This window comes from Dipodomys spectabilis, unplaced genomic scaffold (genome assembly GCF_019054845.1).
Source record: "Dipodomys spectabilis isolate Male_0828 unplaced genomic scaffold, ASM1905484v1 ptg000230l, whole genome shotgun sequence".
NCBI classification, from domain to species: domain Eukaryota; kingdom Metazoa; phylum Chordata; class Mammalia; order Rodentia; family Heteromyidae; genus Dipodomys; species Dipodomys spectabilis.
The window spans coordinates 131,829-156,765 of record NW_024870907.1 but is presented as its reverse complement, the minus strand read 5'-3'; the positions used below and the strand labels follow the sequence as shown (position 1 = coordinate 156,765).

The 24,937-nt window shown below is 53.2% G+C and overlaps 1 protein-coding gene and 4 non-coding genes across 6 annotated transcripts; all 5 read left to right on the top strand.

Moving 5' to 3' along the window:
• Positions 1-6,977: 6,977 nt before the first annotated feature.
• Rpl3 (ribosomal protein L3) lies at positions 6,978-24,061 on the top strand. 2 transcript variants are annotated; one of them, XM_042697916.1, is made up of 12 exons: positions 6,978-7,005; positions 7,837-8,029; positions 8,513-8,681; positions 9,173-9,308; positions 10,108-10,294; positions 10,647-10,807; positions 11,236-11,337; positions 11,595-11,690; positions 11,904-12,023; positions 12,173-12,228; positions 19,158-19,162; positions 24,049-24,061. In XM_042697916.1, the coding sequence occupies exons 1-10, from the start codon at positions 7,003-7,005 to the stop codon at positions 12,215-12,217; spliced, it is 1,212 nt and encodes a 403-aa protein (XP_042553850.1). In that variant the 5' UTR covers positions 6,978-7,002; the 3' UTR covers positions 12,218-12,228; positions 19,158-19,162; positions 24,049-24,061. The 2 variants fall into 2 exon arrangements, with proteins under 2 accessions (XP_042553850.1, XP_042553849.1); XM_042697915.1 differs by lacking the exons at positions 19,158-19,162; positions 24,049-24,061 and having other exon boundaries at positions 12,173-12,271.
• On the top strand, positions 7,435-7,498 carry LOC122123679. Its single transcript, XR_006150433.1, has one exon. It is a non-coding gene; the product is annotated as a small nucleolar RNA SNORD43 (small nucleolar RNA).
• LOC122123675 lies at positions 9,124-9,172 on the top strand. The gene has a single exon (XR_006150430.1). It is a non-coding gene; the product is annotated as a small nucleolar RNA U82P (small nucleolar RNA).
• On the top strand, positions 10,352-10,445 carry LOC122123673. Its single transcript, XR_006150428.1, has one exon. It is a non-coding gene; the product is annotated as a small nucleolar RNA U83B (small nucleolar RNA).
• Positions 11,417-11,509, top strand: LOC122123674. Its single transcript, XR_006150429.1, has one exon. It is a non-coding gene; the product is annotated as a small nucleolar RNA U83B (small nucleolar RNA).
• Positions 24,062-24,937: the final 876 nt, after the last annotated feature.

The following is a 24,937-nucleotide window of genomic DNA, read 5'->3' as shown; positions in this document are numbered from 1 at the left end:
AGGAGGATTGATGTGCCAGGCCAACAAATAAGATGGGCATGCTGGTGCTTGTCTGCAATACCAACTTAAAGGAGGCACACATAGGAGAATCTCAGTCCTGGACAAACATTTGAGAACCTATCTGAAAAATAGCACCTGCTTAGTAACCACAAAGTCCTGAGTTCAAACCCTAGCACTGTCCCAAAACAATAAATAGGAAAGGATGACATTGTCCAAAAAAAAATATACTCAGAGCTGGGCACTGGTGGCTCATGCCTGTAATCCTAGCTACTCAGGAGGCTGAGATCTGAGGATCGCGGTTCAAAGCCAGCCCGGGCAGGAGAGACCGTGAGACTCCTATCTCCAATAAACCACCAGAAAACCAGAAGTGGCGCTGTAGCTCAAGTGGTAGAGCGCTCGCCTTGAGCTGAAGAGCTGAGGGACAGCGCCCAGGCCCAGAGTTCAAGCCCCACGGCTGACAAAAAAAAGTCCATAAGACTCTTATCTTCAATAAACTATCAGAAAACGGGAAGTGGCACTTTGACTCTGGTGGTAGCACGCTCACCTTGAGCTGTAGAGTTCAGGGACAGGGCTCAGGCCTAGAGTTCAAGCCCCATGACTAGCAAAAGAAAAAACAGAAAACAGAAAAAAAAATATGGCTCATCTAGCTTTGTGGCAGTGGGTCATCCTGTAATCCAAGGCTGACATCCAGAGGATGGCAGTTTGAGGCCAGCCTTGGTAGAAAAATACTCAAAATTCTATCTCCAAAATACCAGCAAAAATGGGGCTGGAGGTGTGGTTCAAGTGGTAGAGCACCAGCTAAGCAGCAAACCTACCAAATGCAAGGCCCTGAGTTCATACTCTGGTACCACAAAAAAAAAAAAAAAAGAATAAATCTGGGTGCTGGTGGCTCAGGCCTGTAAATCCTAGCTACTCAGGAGGCTGAGATGTAAGGATCGCAGTAAAGCCAGCCTGTGCAGGAAAGTCCAGGAGGCTCTTATCTCCAATAAATCACCAGAAAACAGGAAGTGTCACTGTGGCTCAAGTGGTAGAGTGCTTGCCTTGAGCTGAAGAGCTGAATGACAGCACCCGGCCCCAGAGTTCAAGCCCCACAATCTACAAAAAAAAAGAATAAACAAATCATTAGGTAGGACTCTACTAAAGTCCTAAAAGGTAAATAAATGGATATTTCAGACCATCTACTGAAGAGATTCAACACCTTCATTTTCCAGAAAGGACTCAGGCCCTAGCATGGGAAGGGACTTGATCCAGCGCTCCCAGGAAGACCATTCAGATGACCCGGAAGAGATGTGGCTATCCCCTTCCTTGGATTTTTATCTTCAGTAATATGATGAAGTTCTCTGTAGGGAAGGGGAGTAAAACCTGGGCCTCACTCCTGGGCCTCACTTCCACCAGCATTCCCTGGGAAATCTTGACAACAGAAGCCTGTGTTTCTTTCTTTCTTTTGGCTGGTCATGGGGCCTGAACTCTGGGCCTGGGCGCTGTCCCTCAGCTCTTCAGCTCAAGGTGAGCACTCTACCACTTGAGCCACAGTGCCACTTCCAGCTTTTTCTGCTTATGTGGCGCTGAGGAATTGAACCCAGGGCCTCATGCATACAAGGCAAGTACTCTACCTCTGAGCCACCTTCCCAGCCCCAGAAGCCTGTGTTTCTTCTGCCACCAGCCTCTGATTCAGCAGGCTCCGGGAGGCATCTATATAACTGTATTTTCTTTTGTCTTTTCTTTTTTTGGAGAGTGAATCCAGGATGCTGCACTTGCTAGGTAAGTGCTTTGCCACTGAGCTACATTCCAGCCCATGGCGTCTATATTTTGAAAAAGCCCAAATGATTTTGTTGTGTTGTTTCTTTTCCAAAATGCACATTTCTCCTTCTTTTTGAATTTGCACATGTAATGAGTGATGAGTAGATTGTCATTGGGAAGTGCATAGCAGGGTGTATAGAGCCATCTCTGAGTGTTTTCTTTACCCCCACCTCGCCTGCCCCCATGCCTCTCCTCAAAGACAGTCCACTGCAGATGGGTAGGCTTTCCTCACTGTATGTGCACAAACATTGAAAAATAATGGCTTACAACACTGGTGTGTAAGCTTCATCCCATTTCCAGGCACACAGCTTCTAATCATGTGTGTGTGTGTGTGTGTGTGTGTGTGTGTGTGTGCATGCCCCAATACTAGGGCTTAAATTTGGGGCCTGGGCACTGTCCCTTAGCGTTTTTGCTCAAGGCTGGCATTGTATGGCTGGAAACACAGCTCTACTTCCAGCTTTTTAATGGGTAGAGATATGAGTCTCGTGGACTATTCTGCCTGGGCTGGCATCCAACTTCAATTCTCAAATCTCAGCCTCCTGCATAGCAAGGATGACAGGAGTCTGGCTAAAACTCTTGTCATATTTGAACTAAGGCCACAGCCATCTTACAACAGAAATATATCTATGAAGACACCTGCTAGCAATTATCTGTCCTTCCTCAGACCGACATCACCGTTGTCTTAAGTCATTGTGGCCAGACATTACCATTTCACAATATCCCATGTAATCCACCATAAAATTGCCTTAAAAAAAAACAAAAACAAACTCGGGCCGGGAAGGTGGCTCAGTGGTAGAGCGCTTGCCTCACATGCATGAGGCCCTGGGTTCGATGCCTCAGCACCATATAAGCAGAAAATGCTGGAAGTGGCACTGTTGCTTAAGTGGTAGAGTGCTAGCCTTGAGCTGAAGAGCTGACGGACAGCGGCCAGGCCCAGTGTTCAAGCCCCATGACCAGCAAAAAACAAAAAACAAAACTCCCATAATCTGGGTGCTGGTGGCTCATGCCTATAAGCTTAGCTACTCAGCATTTTTTGTTCTTGTTGTTGGTCCACAGTGCTTGAACTCAGGGTGTAATCCTAGCTACTCAGGAGGCTGAGATCTGAAGATCATGGTTCAAAGCCAGCCCAGGCAGAAAAGTCCCTATTGGACTCTTATCTCCAATAAACTGCTCAAAAAAGCCAGAAGTGACGCTGTGGCTCAGTTGTAGAGTGCTACCTTGAACACAAAGAGGCTTAGGGACAGTGCCCAGGCCCTGAGTTCAAGCCCTAGGACAGCCAAAAAAAGCCCCAAAACCAAAATCAAAAACCTCCTGTGGCCAGGCACTGTGGCTCAGGCCTGTAATCCCATCTCTTTTGGAAGCAGAGTCAGGAAGTTCAAGCTTGGAGGTCAGCCTGGGTAAAAAGTGAGTGAGACCCTATCTCAACCAATAACTGGGCATAGTGCATGCACCTGTCATCCCAACTATGTGGGAAGCATACATACATAATTGGATTGTGGATTGAGGTCCAGGCTGGCTCTGACAAAAATCTAAGACCCTATTCAAAACATAACTGAAGGGCTGCGAACGTGGCTCAGTGGTAGAGTGCTTGCCTTGCATGCATGAGGCCCTGGGTTCAATTCCTCAGCACCACATAAGCAGAAAAAGCCGGAAGTGGCACTGTGGCTCAAGTGGTAGAGTGCTTGCCTTGAGCTGAGGGACAGCGCCCAGGCCCAGAGTTCAGGCTCCACAACCGACAAAATAATAATAATAATAATAACTGAAGCAAAATACACACACAAAAAACTAATACTGGAGGTGTGACTCCAGAATTGGTGTGCTTGCCTAGCCAATGGGACACCCTGAGCTCAAACTCCATTACTGCCAAAACAACAACAACTATATATACATATATATGCATTTATGTATATATTTGCATATATACACACACACATACATCACTCTAGGTATGATGGCACACATTTTTACTTTGCTTTCATTATTGTGCTTAAATAACCCTTAAGAGCTGTTGATCACGCTAGCCCGACGGGTTGTCTTTGCTCACATCCCATTGGCCAAAACTCACATCCCATTGGCCAAAACTCAGTCACATGTCCACACCAAACCGCAATGGAGACTGGGACATGGAGTTTTCCTGTGATTTTCTTGTTGATATCCCATAAGGCCTTTGCCAGCAAATCCTTCTTCCCAGCAGCTGATAGTTTTGTTTAGCTGTTTGTTTTTGTAATTGTATTTTTTTGTATTTTCTTTTTTTTTTTTTTTGTTATGGGTGATTGAATCCAGTACGTTGTACTTGCTAGATAATTACTTTGCCACTGAGCTACATCCTAGCCTTGTAGCTTTATTATTTATTTATTTATTTTATTTATTTTTGTCAGTCATGGGTCCTAAACTCTGGACCCGGGCGCTGTCCCTCAGCTCTTCAGCTCAAGGATAGCGCTTTACCACTTGAACAACAGTGCAACTTCCAGCCTTTTCTGTTTATGTGGTGCTGAGGAATTGAACCCAAGGCCCCATGCATGCGGCATGCGAGGCAAGCACTCTACCACTGAGCCACCTTCCCAGCCCCTAGCTTTATTTTTAATCTGAATTCACCAACTCTTTTGTATTTTTAATATAATTAAAGAGAGAAATCCCAAAATAATAATACTTTGTGTGTGTATGTGTGTTGGTTCAGGGGCTTGGACTCAGAACCTCACATTTTAGCTTGGCATTTTTGTTCAAAGTTAGTGCTGTATTGGTTCACTGACAATTTCACTTCCAGCTTTGTCTGGAACTAAGAGTCTCACAGAATTTTCTACCTGCGCTGGCTTTGAGCCTCTATCCTCAGATCTCAGCCTCCTGAGTAGCTAGGATTACAGGCATGAGATCCTGGTAGCTGGCAGAACCCCTATTTTAAACTACCTGATGTTTTGCTGAGCAGCACTAGTTAAGAGCACTTTGAAGCCGGGAACTGGTGGCTCACACTTGTAATCCTAGCTACTCAAGAGGCTGAGATATGAGGATCATGGTTCAAAGTCAGCCCAGGTAGGAAAGTCCGTGAGACTTTAATCTCCAATAAACCACTCAGAAAACTGGAAGTGGTGATGTGGCTCTAGTGGTAGAGTGCTTGCCTTGAGCTGAAGAGCTGAGGGGCAGTGCTCAAGCCCAGAGTTCAAGCCCCACAATTGACAAAAACAAATAACCAAACAACAAAAAAAAGAGTACTTTAAAAACTGAGGCTATGAATATTAAAATTGTGTAATGAATAATACATAATGATTATAGCAGAATCTGGCAAGTAACAGACACTAAAGTATCCTTCAGTGGGTAGATAAATAACTCAGGATTCCGACAACATGGCTCCTACATTACGCCAAGGCAAAGAAAGAATTCTATGCTGGTCCTATCTTCCATTCAAACCAGCAAGGAAGTCAAGCTGTGGCTCAAGTGGTAGAGAGCACCAGATGAGCAAAAAAGCTAAGAGGCCCAGGCCCTGAGTTCAAATCCCAGTACTGGTACATTTATTAAAAAAAAAGCCAGGGGCTGGGAAGGTGGCCCAGTGGTAGAGTGCTTGCCTTGCATGCATGAAGCCCTGGGTTCGATTCCTCAGCACTACATAAGCAAAAAGCTGGAAGTGGCGCTGTGGCTCAAGTGGTAGAGCACTAGCCTGGAGCTGAAGAGCTGAGGGACAGCGCCCAGGCCCAGAGTTCAGGCCCCACGACCGGACCCCCCCCCAAAAAAAAAAAAAAAAGCCAGATGCTGGTGGCTCATGACTATAATCTAGCTACTCAGGAGGCTGAGATCTGAGGATCACAGTTCAAAGCCAGCTAGGAAAGTCTGTAAGACTCTTATCTCCAATAAACCACCAAAAACCGGAAGTGGCACTGTGGCTCAAGTGGTAAAGCGCTTGCCTTGAGCAGAAGAGCTGAAGGACAGCACCCAGGCCCAGAGTTCAGGCCCCACAACCGACCAAAAAAAAAGGGAAAAAAGTCAAACCCTCCCTTCTTTCCTACCTTCTCCTAAGTGATAAATATTTCAATCCTTGCTGGAAGCATCCTGAGCTCATTCTGGCCCTCAGCTTATCACTGGGCAGTTGTGAATGGAATCATGTTACAAACCACATTCATCTTTTTTATTTGACTCCTCAGAGACACAGCACCCTCCCCAATGGGAAGGCTCCAAACCTCTGGCATAAGCAGCCAGATCTATAATGTTTAGCTGGCTGCAATCCATCTCTGGCTTCATTTTACTTCCCTTCCTCACTTCCTTTCATTCTGATGACTGCCATACATCTTGGTTTGCAGGTTGCAGCCCATTCTTGGAAGGAGAAAGGACAGTCAACCCTGTGAATGCGTCCGTGGATCCCCTGTGAAGCCGGGCCGTCGAGAGTCCCTGACAGATGTCTTCTTCTCAGCCTGCCCCACGGTCCACTCCATCCCACACAGCTCCTGATCTGGGGACCCGGGCTCCTTTTTAGGTCTAGGCCCTGGCTGCTCACATGGAATATCAGAAAATGTTTTCACTCCTGCAGCTTCTCCCACTCCAGCCAGGCCCTTGACATTATGTGCGTGCGTGCGTGTATGTGTGTGTGTGTGTGTGTACTGCTGGATTTTTTTTTTTTTTAGATCGTGGGGCTTGAACTCGGGGCCTGGGCGCTGTCCCTGAGCTCTTTTGCTCAAGGCTAGCGCTCTATCATTTTACCATAGGGCACTAGCAGTTTTCTGGTGTTTAATTGGGGTAAAGATTCTCACGGACTTTCCTGTCCGGGCTGGCTTTGAACCGCGATCCTCAGACCTCAGCCAGGATTACAGGCGTGAGGCACCGGCGGCGTTGGGACTCGGGCTGGGTATGAATCTGGGAGTCGCTAAGTGTGCAAGGATCCTCCGCGTGTGCAAAGATCCACCCGGCCCGGCGTTACGCAATGCAGAGGTAACTGCACCGCGCCTCCGTTACCGCGTCGGCAGCCGCCCAAGGCTCCCACTTCCCGCTGAATTTGAGCCCAACGGGTCGCCGTCCGCTCGCGAATCACTCTCAAGTCCACCTTGGAACAAACGCTAGGGGCGGAGACAGCGGGCGTGGAAATGGTCCGGAGCACGCGCTCTAGAGCCGACGTCCGCCTCGGGCGCGCGCACGTACGCCGGAAGGGGCGGGACCAGCAGTGGCTTTATATGTCCTGCGCAGCAGCCAGGCCGACCTCTACCGGCGGGATTGCGCGGCGAGATGGTATGTGCTACTATGGCGTCTTCTCCCCTTTTCCCCGGGTGGGCATGGCGGAATCCGCGGTGCATCGGCGCCATCAGAGCCTGTCCGACGCCAGGAACGTGCTCTTTCGGCACGGGGGACATCGCTGGGGCCGTAGACAGGCCCATTTTCTGGAACCTGGCGAGGCCTGGGGAGGAGGGCCGTGGAGGGCCTCCCCTCGGTCTGCGAGGCCGCCCGAGAGTCCCTGGGGCGGGAGCAGGCCTGGAGGTCCGACGGGTCGTGCTTAGAACTCGATTTCCTCATTTTTCTCCTTGATCGAGATATGGGTTATCAACAGGTGTGCTTTTTGTTACATGTGCTAACATGGGACGTTTGGGTTGGGCCCGCGGAGGCCTCGTTTCGAAATGTCCGGGTGGAACACGTCGCATAAGGCCTCGGGTACGCAGAAACCACAAATGATGAACTTAATGACGGGCGGACAGAGACTCTGTGCTGAATGTCATGTTCTGATTTGGTTCTGTATGACGTAGCGCCCACCATGTGCCACCTGCCTCCTGCCCCCGCAGCTGGCCGGCCTCTGCTGCCCTTCACAACGACTTTGTCTCCTAAATCTGTGGGGGCCAGATCTCATTGATTGAACCAGAAAGCCAATTGCTAAAGAACATTTTTTTTCTGATAGATAACATTCAGTTTTAACATATTGAGTACTCTTTAACGTGAATGAAGACAACAAAGGTGACCATCAGACACTACCCGCAATTTGGGAGTCTGGTTGGGCCTCAGGACACAGCAGCTGAAGGACGGGGGAGAGCTCTTGGGTGTGGGTGCTAATGCTGGTGGGTCTCTTCCTAGTCTCACAGGAAGTTCTCCGCGCCCAGACACGGGTCTTTGGGCTTCTTGCCTCGCAAACGCAGCAGCCGTCACCGGGGGAAGGTGAAGAGCTTTCCTAAGGATGATGCTTCCAAGCCTGTGCACCTTACAGCCTTCCTGGGCTACAAGGCTGGCATGACTCACATCGTGCGCGAAGTGGATAGACCAGGATCCAGTATGTACACCCCCATCACCCAAGTTGGGGATTTCAAATGTCAGCTTTCCAGTATGGTTGGTGGGAGAAGACCCAGATCACATGTTGTCTTGCTGTGTTCATAAGCTGCAGAAGCAGTTCGCTTTAGTAGGTTAGCACTGCCAGGGAATGTCTGTCCTAACCAACCTCAGGTTGAGTGTAGTGTGGCTATTCCACCCTCAGGATAGCAACTCAATGCCTGGGGGCTGTTTGAGTTTTTGCTGAAGGGTCACACTCAAACCTGGAGCTACAGGATCACTTCTGGTTTCTTGGGTAAATTAGAGGCAAGAGTCATGGACTTTACTGCCAGGGCTGACTTCTAACTGATCCTCAGATCTCAGCCTCCTGAGCAGCTAGCAATACAGGTGTGAGCCACCACATCCCTTTAGGTTGGCACTGTACACACTTTTGAAGCACCTTGACTGTATCATTAAAACAACCCCTTGTGGGGATATTTATTTGCAGAGGTGAATAAGAAGGAAGTTGTAGAAGCTGTGACCATTGTGGAAACTCCACCCATGGTGGTGGTTGGCATCGTTGGCTATGTGGAGACCCCTCGAGGCCTGCGGACATTCAAGACAATCTTCGCAGAGCATATCAGTGATGAGTGCAAAAGGCGCTTCTACAAGAACTGGTAAGGCTGAAACTTGGGCTAGGTCAAGCTGCAGAGCAGGGAAGACCCACAGTTGCAGGCCTTGGCTTTGGGGGAAGGGCTGTTTTGCTTTTTTAGATGAGCACTATGGGCTCACAATGGGCAGCCTCTTTCTTTTCTCCCTGGTTGGCATTGCTTGACGAAGGCTCCATCCAGCAGGCCGTGGCTGCTCGGAGCTAGGAAGTCCAGCATGAAACCAGTTATACTCCCGTGGCTAGACTTTCCCCAAGGAAAGCTTTCTGGAGCAAGAATAGCAGTCTCAATGTTTGTGACTTAACAGTAACCTTGTTGGATTTCTGCTCAGCTCCGCTCGGCTTTGCCCGATGAGCTCCATCCAGGCTCCGCTTGCCGGTGGAAAAGGCTCCTTAGAAGCCGGCAATGAGCCCCCTCCCCACGTGGTGCCCAGTGCCTTCCTCTCACCCCGAGGGTGATGAAGGCCTGCACCCGGCTCCAACTCTACTCTGCTCCTGAAGGCACAAATCTAAGAAGAAGGCCTTCACCAAGTACTGTAAGAAATGGCAGGATGACATGGGCAAGAAACAGCTGGAGAAGGACTTCAACAGCATGAAGAAGTACTGCCAGGTCATCCGCATTATTGCCCACACCCAGGTAAGCGAGTTCCCTCATCTCTCACCAGAGACACCGCAGGCCCGGAGGTGGCGTCTGAGCAGCTTCTTGGCTGATGTCTGCTCACCACCAATTAGCCAGCTTGGGTTGCTTGCCATTGCCAGGGTTCCTCCTGGAGTCACTTGACGCCCCTGTGGGTGTTCCTCGTGCTGGCTGGCAGCTCTTCTGGCCAGCAGAGGGCACTGTGTTTTCATTTTTATCTGGGAACCTAGAGGGTCATTACTTGAGTATTCTGGAGTGTTAATGGGAAGCAGGTTGGTGGCTAGATGCCAGCTTGATGGTCTTGCTTCCTGCTCAACTGCAGTTTTTTTTTTTTTTTTTGTCCATCCTGGGCCTTGAGCTCTGGACCCAGGAACTGTCTGATCTCTTCAGCTCAAGGCTAGTGCTCTACCATTTAAGCCATAGCACCATTTCAGGTTTTCTGGTGGTTTTTTGGAGATGAATCTCATGGACTTTTTCTGCCCAGGCTGGCTTTAAACTGAGATCCTCAAATCTCAGCCTCCTGAGTAGGTAGGATTACAGGTGAGCCACTGGTGCCTGGCCTTTGACTGCACCTTTCTGATTAAAGGCTTAAAGTCATTGTTAGGAGCCACTGTTATTAGCATTGCCACCTTCAGAGGGCCCCAGGAACACTGCCTACCTGCCATTAGTTGAAGGCACCAGAGTTTGAGGGGAATGACAGTCTGGATTAAGTGGCTCGTTAGCTGTTAGGTCCTTAGTAACATCGTCTACTTCTCCCAAAGGGACACTTGGAGCCAGGCTAATCTTGAGTCTTTCCTAGATGCGCCTGCTTCCTCTGCGTCAGAAGAAGGCCCACCTGATGGAGATCCAGGTGAACGGGGGTACTGTGGCTGAGAAGCTGGACTGGGCCCGCGAGAGGCTGGAGCAGCAGGTCCCAGTGAACCAAGTGTTCGGGCAGGACGAGATGATTGATGTCATTGGGGTGACCAAGGGCAAGGGGTACAAAGGTGAGCACTGGAGTGCTTTGTTCCTATGGTTACTGGGGAGGGCAATCCTTGGGCCCAGCTGTTCTGTGATGAGGCTTTGGAACGTGCGCTGGGCACAGCGCCCGACTGAGACTGAGGATTCATTCCCTGTTGCCTTCCTTCTGAGAACAGCAGTCCATGTAGCTTAGGCTCTGGCCCATAGAAGTTGAGGCCTGTCCAGAGCTGTGCTAGCTATGTATGGACCAGATTGAATAAATAAAATCAGGGGGTGTGATATTTTGGAGTGTCCCCTCCTGTGTCCTCAGCTACAAGTTGTGTTGGACACAGGTCCCATGGTGATTCCAGGCCCATGGTAACACATTTCTTTCTCTAGGGGTCACCAGCCGCTGGCACACCAAGAAATTGCCCCGCAAGACCCACCGAGGCCTTCGCAAGGTTGCATGTATTGGAGCCTGGCATCCTGCCCGCGTGGCTTTCTCTGTGGCCCGGGCTGGACAGAAAGGCTACCACCACCGCACTGAGATCAACAAGAAGGTGTGTGTACTGGGTTCCTCTTCCGTGAGACAGTTGTGATTCTGCCATTGGAAGTTTGTAAGGGTGTTCCTTCTTAAAGATGCTCCCGTGAGGCTTTTTTCTTTTAGGAAAGCTGTGTGTTAGCCTGATCTAGCTGGGAGGCTTTGATTCTGGGGGAAACCCAGGATCATTGAGATAGTGAGCAGCCCCTTGGTCTAGGGCGTTAGCCACCCTTAGTTTCATTCACCCACCCAAGCTTTCTGACGGTTGGATAATGGCCAGCCCTTTGCAGCTAGAATCCCCTCTAGAACACTGAGGTTCTCCCACTTCACTGGAGCTGAGGCCAGCTTCTGAGTGGGGGATTTAAGTGTTGCATTCCCGCCAGTCTCACCCTGTGGCTGTCCTTGAGCCCTGCTGTCCCCCATGTTAAGTCTCACACCATTGTTTAGATCTACAAGATTGGCCAGGGTTACCTGATCAAAGACGGCAAACTAATCAAGAACAACGCCTCCACTGACTACGACCTGTCGGACAAGAGCATCAACCCGCTGGTGAGTGTTGGGCCTGCGCCCTGCAGACACGGTCCAGTGTCTGGGACCTGATTAAGTATGAAGTGCAGTCCCCAGCCCACCTGTCTATGATGAGGTTCTGGAATGTGCGCTGGGCACAGCGCCTGAGTAAGACTGAGGAACCATTCCCTGTTGCCTTCCTTCTGAGAACAACCCTGGGGCGGTTGGCTGCAGCCCCCCTGAATCTGAAGTGGAGGCCCTTTGCTCTGGATGCTTTGCTGACCAGTGACTTTCCCTAGGGTGGCTTTGTCCATTATGGTGAAGTGACCAATGACTTCGTTATGCTGAAAGGCTGTGTGGTGGGAACAAAGAAGCGAGTGCTCACCCTCCGCAAGGTGAGGCTGGGGCCCCTGAGGAGCACAGGTCCACGCCTGTGCGAGCCATCAATGGGATCTCACATGGACTGTGAGGTCCTGAGGTGTCTAGTCTGGCCTGGCTTGGCTGTTTGCCTCCTCCTGGGCCTCCTGCAATGTACAGGCCTGAAACTGGGTTAAATTTGTTGAACGCTCACTCTGGTACATCCTAACTGGCTGTCTCTTGGCCTGTAGTCCTTGCTGGTACAGACTAAACGGCGGGCCCTGGAGAAGATTGACCTCAAGTTCATCGACACTACCTCCAAGTTTGGTCATGGCCGCTTCCAGACCATGGAGGAGAAGAAAGCATTTATGGTGAGCCCTTCCCACTTGATCAGAAGCATCCCACCACCCTCGCCCTGCCCTGCCCTGCCCTGCCCTCCCCGCAGCTTGCACCGGCCCCCCTAGTGTGATTAGCCCATGTTGTCTTCATCCTTCTAACTTGTCTCCACTTGTCTCTGCAGGGACCACTTAAGAAAGACCGCATTGCCAAGGAGGAGGGTGCATAAAGCCAAAACATTGCCCAGCTGGTGGCAGGTCTTAATAAACTGTTCCCAATGTCATTGGCCTCTGCTGTTTGTTCCAGGGCTGGGAGATGGTAGACTGTACATAGGCTGCCTGCAGGCCTTGCCCCCTTACCCTGGCCTACTCAGTACATGACAGGTAATGGGGATGTGAAGTCCAGACCTGGGGCTGCCCCTGAGCTGCTGAAAGTCTTCCTGAAGACTGGCCTGGAAGTATTTGTACAGCCTGAGGTCCACGGGGGCTGTGGCAAGTGGCAAGGACCTGGTCCCTGTTCTTGGCACCCAGAATGCACACAGACCCAGTGCCTGCCCTTCAGCTTAATCCACCCAGCTTCCAGTCAGGGCTTGTTTCTGTTCTTACCATGAATTAGCTCATACCACTCCAAGTGCCTCTTGGGCTCCAGCAGCCAAGCACATTCTCCCAAGAGTAGGGTGAGTGACTGCAATGCGCCATGTCACCTGCTGGGGGCAGCAGATGCTTAGCTCAGCTTGAGGTCTAGAGAAGTATAAGTGGATGGGGTGGTGCTTGGGTCTTAATGTCCCTTTTGGGTTTTTGTGCAGTGGGGTTTAAGCTAATGTTGTCCAGAGCAGCAGCAATGGACGCGGTGCCTAGTCTCTCCTTGAGCCTTGCTAAGAGCAGGGAACAGCTTTCTCCCCTTTTCCCCTTCACTTTCCTATGGGCTTTCTCTCCAGGATCAACCTGGGGTGCCTAGTAGATAATGGTCTGGAGATGGGATGACATAAGCCAGCCTCAGACACTTCCATAGCCTGATGAACTCTGCCTGGGTGCTGTCCCTCAGCTCTTCAGCTCAAGGCTGGCTAGCACTGCCACTTGAGCCACAGCGCCACTTCCAGCTTTCTCTGCTTATGTGGTGCTGAGGAATTGAATCCAGGGCCTCAAGCATGCAAAGCAAGCACTATACAGTTGAGCCACCTTCCCAGCTCAGTCTGATGCCTTTCTGTGACCAGCTCTTGTTATTTTGGGAGGCAGATGGCATGCAAGATGGTTTTTGGCTAGGTGTGGGAAGTGTAAAGCCTTCTATCCCCCCTCCCCGCCCTGCCCACTCCCCTGTTCAACTGCAGGGTCTCCTGGCATCCAGTGGTGTTGGAGAGATCTGTATCTACCTGAGCATGCCCCAAGGTTCTCAGTAGTGTACTAGGGGTGTATGTGGAAAGGTACTTCTAACCCAAGTAGGGACAGGGAGCCCCAGGCCCCTGAAGGTGGTATAGAACTGGGGTTATGCTCTCGGGCTTGCCCCAAAATTGCTGGGTGCCGCTGGGCTCTTAACTCACCCACAGCCCTGTGTTCCCCCAACTCTGCTACCTTCCCTGCCAGTCTGGCGTATGAGCCCTGGTCCCCTTGCTGGTCCAGCCTTTCAGCCCCCTAGGAGCCCAGGACAGGGCCCAGCTGTATCTCAGCCACAGAAGCAGATGCACATCTAGAACCTTCCAAGATGGAGCTCATAGGCACAGTACCTTGAAGTGGGCAGGTATGACTGACGTGGGTGGTAATAGTTGTGATGACTGGAGCTTTTTGGGGCCCCATGTTAACGTGTATGAGTAGACTAAAAGCACCCCTGTGTCTCTTTGCCCATTCCTGGGTGTATGTGTAAGCCATGCTTTCTTGGCAAGTAGAGTTCTGGGGTACTAGCCCTGAGATTCCCCAGGAATCAGTGGGATCTGGGAGAGCTGAGTAGATGGCCAGCCCCACCGTCCTGGGCCCCTGAGCCCATAGGGGCCTTAGGTCAGCAGCCTCATGTGACTATGGAGAAGTGGCCAGTAGTGGCCACTCCCCATGCCTGCCCCACGCACCCAGGAAAGCTGCTAAAGATAGCCCCGGCGCCCACTTCCTGTCCTCAGCCACCCTTCCTGGCGTCAGCGGGCCCCTCTGGCATGCAAGATGTCTGCCACACTGCCAGCCCTCAGCCTGCTCATCCACCCTGGGCAGCGTGCAGCCATTTCACCCCATGCACGCCGGGACCTAGCTGTTGGCACAGCTGGCAATTTTCCACCATGGGGCCTCCCACTGAGAGGCCAAGCCGCCATCCATCCATTCTGCCTGGGTTGACTTGAAAGGTATCCTTAAGTCTCAACCTCCTGAGCAGCTAGGATTACAGGTGTGATAGACTGATGTCTGACAAAACTAGAGATGAATGAAGTCTTTAATAAAGTCTTAAAGTGTTTGGAAGCAGAAATACCTGATTTCAGTGGTGTGTGTGTGTGGCTTGATCTCAGGCTCTGAGCTTTTTTTGCTTAAGGCCACAACTCATTTCCCACATTTTGGTGGTTAAGAGAAGGGTCTCATGGACTTTTGCCCAGGCTGGTTTGGAACTGCAATCCTCACATCTCAGCCTCCTGAGTAGCTAGGATTGTAGGTGTCAGCCACTGGTGTCTAGCTCATACTTTAGAGTTTTAAGATTTGGGGATATTTGCATAAGCATCCTTTGGGAGAAGATGTGTTTCTATGCCCCAGATAGAACAACTGAGACCCAGAGAGGGCAACTGACCTGCCCAGGTCCAGCATCTTAGACCCAAACCTTGATTTCATTCGTGAAGCCAGAGGCAGTTGTCAACAATTACAGCCAATTTGACCACTGCTGCCTGTCCTATAGGGTGTAGCCTTGGCCCTCCACGGGGCCCCAGGGCCCAGCTGAACCCTGCACACCGTGGCGGCTCAGCCAGACATTGAGAGGGAGAAGGCCAGAAGGATGGATGCAATGCCTTCTGGGTGTCCTGGTGACCATACCTGGGTGAGTTCCTTTTGCAAGGACGGTCACTTTAATCTCTGAAGACATCAATAGCACAAAGCTGGGAACCATCCAAAATAATGTGAGCTAAGTGCTGGAGGACAGCGTGCTCTCTGAATTCTGGGCAGACCCAGGAGCTGGAGCAGTGCCTGCGGGTGGCGAGGCCTGCCTGTTTTCCTCGCTGTGTGTGAACTATTTTATCATCCATGTAAAGCATGCAAATGGGCCAGAAGCGTGATGGCCTGCTTCCTGCACAGTGCCCTCCTTGGGGCAGACCTGAGTAGGAACACGGGATGTATAGGAGTGTACAGGAGACCAGCAAGGAGAGAGCTGGGAGAGTTCCCCTCCCCCACCCCTCCCCCCACCATGGGACCCCACCATGGGACCCTGTTCTCCAACCTGGACAGGACAGGAACAGGAAGACCCATCTGTTGGCTCAAGCATGCTCTGTGTGCCAGACACAGGATGATGGCGCACTCCTCACCTAGGAGCAGCAGATGCCAGGGTGTGCCCACTCCACTGGGTTGAGGCTCCAGGCTTCTGGAGGACAGGAGGCTGGCGCAGCAGCGCCCCCTGCAGACTCTTCCCTGCCTCTCCCTTTCCCTCTGCATCAGAAGCCACCTTACTCTTCCCGCCTTGGCATTCATGTCCCCTCTCTGGTACCCCACTGCTCAGGGACCCCGATGGCAGCCTCTGGTTCTCTGGTGCCCCCATCTGTTCCTAGCTGGGCACATGGTCGGCACTGGAGAAGCGTTCAGGACCCATCAATGGCAGGTGTGAGAACCAGTGCGGTGTCTCCCCCACAGCAGCAGCCCTCCCTTTCTTATTCCCAGGCTGGTCTCACCACCTCTATTCGGGACCCCACATCTCTTCTCCGCAGCCAGGGCGATTCTGTTAACACCAAGTCAGATGGCACCCCTCCCCTGCCCCACATCCTCCACAGCTCCCGCCGGACGCAGACCGCATTCCATTCCTGATCTCACCTCCCCAGTTGCCCTGTTTCCTCTGTTCCTCTAGCATGGCGACTGCCCCAGGGCCTTTGCACTGGCTCTGCCTGCTTCCTTGTCTATCCCCCAGCAAACTGCAGGGGTGCGCAGTCCCCACTGCAGCCCATCCCCACCCCCTGCACCCCATTCAATCCCACCAGCACCCCGCACCTGGCCCCATCCTGCGCCCTGGGGGCATTTGTGTGCTCGCGGCTCCCCTCTAGGCTTCCAGGGAAGGGAGAAGGGATGTGGTCTGGAGAGAGGCGGAACTCCAAGGGGGCCGTGACTTCCTCAGAGCAGATTTAGGAAAAGTTGAAGTGAAAACTTCTACGCAGCTGATTGTTCCCGGGGCTGGTCCACAGGGCCTCTGTGTGTGTGTGTGTGTGTGTGTGTGTGTGTGTGTGTGTGTGTGTGTGTGTGTGTGTGTGTGTGTGTGTGTGTGTGTGTGCGTGCCCGCGCTCACACACGTGCCTGTGTGTGATCTCTGGTCTGTGCCCCCCCCCCCCATACTCCCCAGAGCAGAGGGCTCATTGCTTCTGTCCTTCCCCTCCTCAGGGTGCGGCTTAGAAAGACAAAAGTCTAAGAAATGGGGAGAAGACAGGACCCCCCATGTTCCCGGGTGGTGAGTGCGGGTGAAGGAGCCTCTCCGTCACCACTTACAACTGGGACTGAGCCCCGCACTCACACCTACAGAGGCAGAGACACCCAGAGCTGCACACACAGCCAGAGGCTGGGAGAGGCCGCCCGGGGCGCCGCAGGGACCGGCAGAGGGCAGCTGCAAGAGAGCAGCTGGGCTGGGAATGTGGCTTAGTGGTAGAGCGCTAGCCTTGAGCAAAAGGAGCTCAGGGACAGCGCCCAGGCCCTGAGTTCAAGCCCCAGGACTGAGAGACAGAGAGACAGACAGACAGACAGAGACACAGACACAGGGAGCGAGAGCGCACAGCTGCATGGCGGTGACCTTGCTTGGCCCACCATCCTACCCCCTATCTTTCTCAGCTCTGACATTCCCTGGTCAGGAAGTCTAGGACAGGAGGACTAGAATCTGCCAGGGGCTGATTCAGGTTCTTCTTTTTAACCTGTCCTGGGGCTTGAACTCTGGGCCTGGGCACTGTCCTTGAGCTCCTTTTGTTCAAGGCTAGTGCTCTACCTTTTGAGCCACAGCTCCACTTCCGGCTTTTTCTGTGACTTATTGGAGATCAGACTCCCAAGGACTTTCCTGCCCAGACTGGCTTTGAACCACGATCCTCAGATTTCAGCCTCCTAAGCCGCTAGGATTACCAGGTGTGAGTCACCAGCTCTTGGCTTGCAGATTCTTGATTTTGGCCAAGCCTTCCCCCCACCCCCATGGGCCCCAGCCTGCCTCAGTTTCCCTTTTGCCCTGGGCTGTGAGAGGAGTGGTTCTGGTCCAGGCTTTTGTAGCCTTGGGGGCCAGATGCCAAGGATTGTTTTCCACTCCTAGGAGGGTGGGCCCTTCCTGCCAGAGAAAATTCCAGGCTCGGCAGCCTGGCGGGGAAAGATCCTGCCACCCCGTGACCACACACCCGGCGGCAGAGCCGGCGCTGGCTGCGTCCTTTCTCTCCTCGTGGCTCTTGGCCCTGGTGGAGGGAGCCAGCCGGGGCCCAGGAGAGGCCTCGACACCTTCGGATTGTCTCCTTCCCTTCCCCACACCCTGCCCACCTTCGCTAGCCGCCGCCCAGGCTCAGGGGACTGTCCAGTGCCCACAACCAGAGCCTGGCTTTCCCTCCTCCCCATGTCGGTTATGCTGGGTCCTGAAAAAGAACCAGAGTTCTTGTCCTCTCGCTATGCAACCCAGGCTGGCCTTGAACTTGTGAGCTTCCTGCTTCAGGTGCTGGTGGGATTGCAAGTGTGCACCCACTGGAACTTTGGGGTTCTAAGAGCTTCTCCCTCTCGCCTTACAATTCCCATGTCCAGGTTTCTTTGGTTCTGGTAGGGGTTTGCAAGAATGTTGGGACTCCTTGGGCTGGGAAAGTGGCTCAGTGGTAGAGTGCTTGCCTTGCACGCATGAGGCCCTGGGTTCAATTCCTCAGTACCACATAAGCAGAAAAATCCGGAAGTGGCGCTGTGGCTCCAATGGTAGTGTGCTAGCCTTGAGCTGAAGAGCTGAGGGACAGCGCCCAGGCCCAGACCACAACACACACACACACACACACACACACACACACACACACACACCAGTGTTGGACTCCTGTTATTTGGATCTCAAAGATCCTGGGGCTGGGAGGGAAAATATGGTCAATATTTGATGGCCTTGAAATTTCCAAGTTGCAAGAATCTATGCAATTAACACATTATTCTTTGCCTGTGTGTCAGTAGTGGGACTTGAACTCAGAGCCTTTTGTTCCTCTCAGTCTTTTCACTCAAGGCTGGTGCTCTACCACTTTAAGGGACATCCACTTCCAACTTTTTGCTTGCTAATTGGAGATAAAAATCCCAGATTTGTCTTCTGGGGCTGGCTTTGAACCTGAATTCTCAGGTAGCTCTGAGTAGCTCAGAGTAGCTGACAGGTGTAAGCCTCTAGCATTTGGCTTAACATATACTAAAAGAAAAAGAAGAATACCAGGAAGTGCAACAAGCAAGCCAAGCTGGGCGCTGGTGGCTCACACCGTCATCCCAGCTACTCAGGGGCTGAGGATCTGAGGATTGAAGTTCAAAGCCAGCTAGGACAGAAAAGTCCCTGTGAGACTCTTATCTCCAATTAACCACTCAAAGACTGGAAATGGAGCTGTGGCTCAAGTGGTAGAGTGCTGGCCTTGAGCAAAAGAGCTCAGGGACAGTGCCCAGGTCCTGAGTTCAGGCCCTAGCTCTGGTGTTCCTGCATGTGCAAACACATACACATATAACACTCACACAGAGAATGTGTCCTTCTAGAATTTTCTTCTTTTTTTTTTTTTGTCAGTTGTGGGGCCTGAACCCTGGGCCTGGGCGCTGTCCCTCAGCTCTTCAGCTCAAGGCTAGAGCTCTACTGCTTGAGCCACAGCGCCACTTCCGGTTTTCTGGTGGTTCATTGGAGATAAGAGTCTCAGGGACTCTCCTGCCCTGGCTGGCTTTGAACCTCGATCCTCATATCTCAGCCTCCTGAGTCACTAGGATTGCAGATGTGAGCCACCGGTGCCCAGTGGTTCTAGAGTTTTCTAGTGCTAAGGTGCTGTGGTTCTGGAGGCCTGTGGTTACCCGCAGTGCCCGCACCATGTCAGGGTTTGTGGTGCGGCAGCGCTGGGCCGGAGGCGCCGGCAAGGGTCGCAGGGGCGGGGGAGGCCAGGTGTGCCGGCGTGGGTGCTGGCGGCAGCTGGCGCTGGTGACAGCCGGGCAGGGTACCTTGCCTGAACCCATCACACCTGGCCCTGACCCAGGAAGGGGAGGGACAGGGCTGGGGTGAGTTGGGGGACCCCAGAGGTCAGGCTGAGAGCCTGGTGCCCCCTTTCCTCCCCTGTGGCTCTTCCTGTTGTCAACTGGGGTCAGAGTGCACCCTAGCCAGGAGGGTCCAGGTGGGGCTCCTGTCCCCGAGGGCAGGGCCAGCCAGGGGCCCCAGGGGCCCACCCAGGGCTCACGTGCCAATCAGCCCTCAGCTACCCGATTGATTCTTCTCTGGAGTTTGGTCTCTGATCACCTCTTCTCCCCGCCCCCCGTAGTCCCCCAATACCTTAGGTCCCGCGAGGCCCCATCTTTCCATCCGTGCACTCTCAGCCTGCCCTGTGGTCCTGCCTCCCCCGCCAGGCTCCCGGGTGCCCTCCTGGCCTCGGTGAGGAGGCCGTTCCCACTCTCCCGGCCCCACCTGGCAGGCGCCCAGCGGGCCGTGGGAGCTGGAATTCCAGGCAGCCCTGGCGTGTGCACACCGCATCCCGCCGGCCTGCCGGGGCACCTCCTCTGACTCCGGGCCAGGAATTCCTCTTGCTTGCTCCCCACAAGTCCTGGGGGTAATAACGGGGGTGCTGTGGAAAGGGGACAGAAGGAGGGGAGGGGAGCCATTGGAATCCTGGCTCGGGGCTAGCTGGCAAGTGGGGTGAGCAGAGGAGGGACAGGCTCTGACCTTGCCCCTGCCCTCCTGGGCACAGGTGTCCGCAGTTCTTTTGAGCCGTTCTGTGCCTTCTTGAGGATGTGTTTGTTGAACACCTACTATGAGTTGGCCCTGCACTGGGTGCTGGGCTAGAGCTGAGGAGGACATGGAGAAGCCCAGTGAATGTGGAGTCCGGTGGCACATGGAGACACAGCCCGCATGGGAGCCCAGAGAGGAAAGCTCTGTGGGCAGGCACGGCCAGCGAGTACGAGGCCAAGAGCAGCTGGGGCCTGCTTCAGCCATGCCATGACATCCCGAGGGTGTCTTAGAGAGAGCACTCAGGGTGGGCAGGAAGGATGAGGGCTGGGGAGAATAAACACCCAGGACAGCCAGGAGATACCAAAGCCCGGAGGTGGGAGATCTCAAGGTGGATGGAAGATAGGTTTTGGAGAGGATCTGGGCGCACAGCCTGCTGTGTGAATTGGATTTGCTTGGAGCAGTGCTGGTTAATTCTCAACCACAGGTTGGAGGCGGGAAGTAAAATCCCAGCTGGCTTTGTCCATTGCCAGTTCTCATGATAGAAATCGGCCCAGGATGGTCAGTTTGCTCCAAAGGTGGAAGTGCCCTGGCTGGCAGCAGGGGAGCTGGGGACAGCTCACTCGCTCAGCCTTCCACAGTACTGTCTGCTGGGAGTTGAAAAGCTGGGGGCAGCTAGCTCACTCGGTCATCATCCACAGTGCTGTCTGGTCCAGAGGCAGCTGACACAGACCACATACAAAGCGCAGATCATAGTAATGTGTGGGGAAATAGTTACGGGGCGATGAATAGTGAGCGTTTATATAAGTGTAAGTACAAATACTTTAATACCTCATAATGATTGTGTTTCTCTCCTTTATTTATTTGTTTATTGTTGGCACTGGGGCTTGAACTCAGGGCCTATAACTCTTGCTAAGCTTTTCTTGCTCACAGCTGGCACTCTAGTACTCGGGCCACACTTCCAGTCTGGCAAACTTGCTGGTTAATTGGAGATCCAATATTGTGGACCTTTCTGCCCAGACTGGCTTTGAACCACGATCCTCAGATCTCAGCCCCCTGAACAGGCATGAGCCATGGGCACCCAGCTATCATGGCTGTGTTTCAAAGCTGGCTTGCATCGTACTTGCAAATTCAGTAGTGACTGAAGATGAGATTTTGAGAGAAGAAAACTGGGAGCTGGGCGCCGATGGCTCACACCTGTAATCCTAGCTACTCAGGAGGCTGAGATCTGAGGATCGAGATTCAAAGCCGGCCTGGGTGGGAAAGTCTGTGAGACTCTTTCTTTTTTTTTTTTTGTCCATTGTGGGGCTTGAACTCTGGGCCTGGGTGCTGTCCCTGAGCTCTTCAGCTCAATGCTAGTACTTTACCACTTGAGCCACAGCACCACTTCCAGTTTTCTGGTGGTTTATTGGAGATAAGAGTCTCACAGTGCCGGGCGATGGTGGTTCACACCTGTAATCCTAGCTACCCAGGAGGCTGAGATCTGAGAATCACAGTTCAAAGCCAGCTCGGGCAGGAAAGTCGGTGAGACTCTTATCTCCAATAAACCACCAGAAAACTGGAAGTGGCACTGTAACTCAAGTGGTAGAGTGCCAGCCTTGAGCTGAAGAGCTCAGGGACAGCGCCCAGGCCCAGAGTTCAAGCCCCACAACAGACCAAAAAAAAAAAAAAAAAAATGGAGAGAAGTACCCCAAGCCCTTACCAGACTGATGTTCAGGGGGGTGAAGGGAACATGGTCCTTGGCAGGCTGGATACCCTAGGAAACTGGCACGGAGGGCTGAGCACTGTGTTGGGAGATGGCAGAGGGGAGGGGACCTGCCACCTAGAAACAGGGCTACTACTGTCCAGACATCAGCTTCCCTCTGTGTAACATAACATACCTTCCCATCTGGATGGCCTTGTACTTTTTTTGTTGTTGTTGGTCATAGGGCTTGAACTCTGGGCCTGGGCTCTGTCCCTCAGCTCTTCAGCTCAAGGCTAGCGCTCTACCACTTGAGCCACAGCGCCACTTCCGGTTTTCTGGTGGTAAGTTGGAGATAAGAGGTTCACAGACTTTCCTGCCCATACTGGCTTTGAACTGCAATCCTCAGATCTCAGCCTTCTGAGTAGCTAGGGTTATAGGCATGAGCCACCAGCACTGGGCTTGTTTTTTTAATTAATTATTTATTTTGTTGGTCCTGGGGCTTGAACTCAGAGCCTGGGTGCTGAGTGCTGAGTTCTTTTGCTTAAGGGTAGTGCTCTACCACTTGAGCCACAGCATCACTTCCGGCTCTTTCTGCTTACATGATGTTGAGGAATCGAACCCAGAGCCTCATGCATGCAAGCCAAGCACTGTACCACTGAGCCACCTTCCCAGCTACCTACTCTGATTTTCAAGGCACCCAGACCTTTATCCTCTCTTGGCTGCTGTATTTCTATCTGTATAATTCTCTTTTTTTTTTTTTTTTGTTTCTGGTGAAGTCTTTCTAGACACCCACCTGGCCCTGCCTCAGCTTGCCTGGCTCTCCAGCTGCGCTGCCCTGAGCAGTCTGGCTTGCCAATGATGTCAGCACTGGGGAGACGGTGACTTCAGGTGGGGATTGCCCTGCCAGGCTATTCTGGCCTAGCACCAGGCCTGCTCTCTCCTCCAGGAAGCCTCCCTGGCTTGCTCAGCAGACACCTCAGGGCTCAGCTTCATCTCTGTAGGCCAGGCTCTGGCAGGGGTGTGGGAGCTCAGCCTGCTCACAGGGACCCAGAGCACCCGCTGCGGGGGGCGGGGGGGGGCGCAGAGCGAGGAGTCCTGATCCCCACCAGTTTTGTGACCATGGGCAAGGCGTGCCTTCCCCTTAACTCTTCCCAACAAAGTGGTCCATCTCCAAACGGTGGCCCTTGCACCTCACATGGCAGGGGGGTGGGGGAGAGGAAGAGAGCTGGTCTACAGCAAGTGGCCCTAGAGCTCATAGCAAGAAGAAATGAGTCCTTCAACACCATGGGCACGTTTGTTTTGTTTTGTCGGTCATGGGGCTTGAACTCCGGGTCTGGGCGCTGTCCCTGAGCTCTTCAGCTCAAGGCGAGTGCTCTACCACTTGAGCCACAGCACCACTTCCACCACTTTTGGTGGTTAATTGGAGATCAGAGTCTCCAGATGTTCCTGCCAGGGCTGGTTTTGACCCTCGATCCTCAGCTCTCAGCCTCTTGAGTAGCTGGGATTACAGGGATGAACATCAGCCCCTGGCTCCTTAGACAGTTTTAAACACTGGCTTTGCACTGATGGTGTCTGTTGACTGTCATCTCCCTTCAGCTGCAGCCTGAGCCTCGGGGATCTGACACCTGCTGCTTGCTGTCACTCTACCTGGTTGCTGAGGCTCAGAGCCACAGGTGCCACACAAGCAGCAGAATGCAGAGTCCGGGCCAGCGGGCACAGAGCACCCAAAGCTCAGTCAGGAATGACTGAGCCTCTTAGAGGGAGTGGAGGCCCCACTGACAGGTGTGGCAAGTTGGAGATTCTTCTGGTCCTCACTGATTTCAGACAGCCAAGGAGCCTTCCATCCCCTTAACCAGGACAATGGGTGGCAGGCGGGGCTAAAGACAAAGGTGCAGGAATTGCTGCGTGCAGGGGGCACTGGATGCAGTGGGGTGCTGGGTGTAGGGGTGAATGTTGGGTGTTGGGGGGTGTAGATCACTTTTTTAGAGGGTGTCTTGTCTAAACAGAGTCCTGAGGCAGGAGGGAGGAGCTGGGGCTCTCTGGGAAGGCTGTGCTCAGTGATGAGCTCCGAGGGGCTGGGACACTGGAAGGTAGGCAGGCCTTTTCTTGAGTCGGCCTCCAACACCATTCCCTGTAAAGCACTCAGTATGGCCTGCTCCCCCTCCCCTTCCCCTTCCCCCTTCCCCACTTCCCCCTAGCACCCTCCCCCACACTGGCTGTGCCCTGACTGCTCCCCAGCTGGTCCCTGGTCTCCACCCTGGCTCAGCGGGACACCCTGGTGATGGGTGGATGAGCAAACGTGCCTGCCTCAGCTGGCTGTGGCAGACCCGCCCCACCTTGGGCATGAGGCACCTTCCCGCCAGGCTGGCTTTGGACCCACTTTCTCCCCTGGCTGCTGTCCAGAGGCCTCCCGGGCCTGCACTGAGCTGTTCCCTGTAGGAGGTGGAAAGATTGTGGGCCGAGGATTTTACCAGCTGACCCGAGCCCGAGCTCCGCTAGCGGCTTCCGAGCTGGGTGGCCTTGGCTGGCTGCTCCTAGGTCCCAGCCAGCTTCCTGGGCCCTAGTGTGGAAAATGGGGGCTTGCTCATGAGGGTAGGACTGAGGCAGGGTGGCGAGGACCAGCTGGCCCATTGGAGATGCAGGGGGAGATTAGGCCTGGGTGCCCAGAGACCCTAGAATGGGGGGGGGGACATGCTTGGGAAAGAGTCATTCATGGGGGGGGGCGCAGCATGAAGGGTGGGACTTGAATTTGGCCTGTGTGACACAAGACCAGTCACTTCCCTTCTCTGATCCTTGCTAGGATCCCAGATAAGTGCTCTTTGGGGCTAGGGACGAGGAGAAAGGGGTGCATGGGCTTGTGGGGTTCCACCTGGGAAAGGAGGATGTGGGGAGGTGTGGAGGCCGGAGGCAGGCGGCAGCTCAAAGTGTCTAGGGCAGACAATGGGCACTGTGTGCGGGGCTCAGGGTGGGGCGTGGGGGGGCAGAGTGGCACTGGGCAGGAATGCGCCCGGCCTGTCTGGGAATGCAGGCACCGTGCTGCCGGTGGCCTGCTGCCCCGTGCCAGGCTCCCTCACACAATCTGCTGTTCACGGTCCGAGCCTAGATCAGCAGACGGGGGGTGGGGGGGATGTTGGGGGGGGGGTCGGGGAGGGGCAGCAATCTCCTGAGCAATGTCCCATGTTGGGAGACCTTGGTAGAGTCTCCCTTGATGCCTGAGCTGGCCTGGTCTTTGAGCCT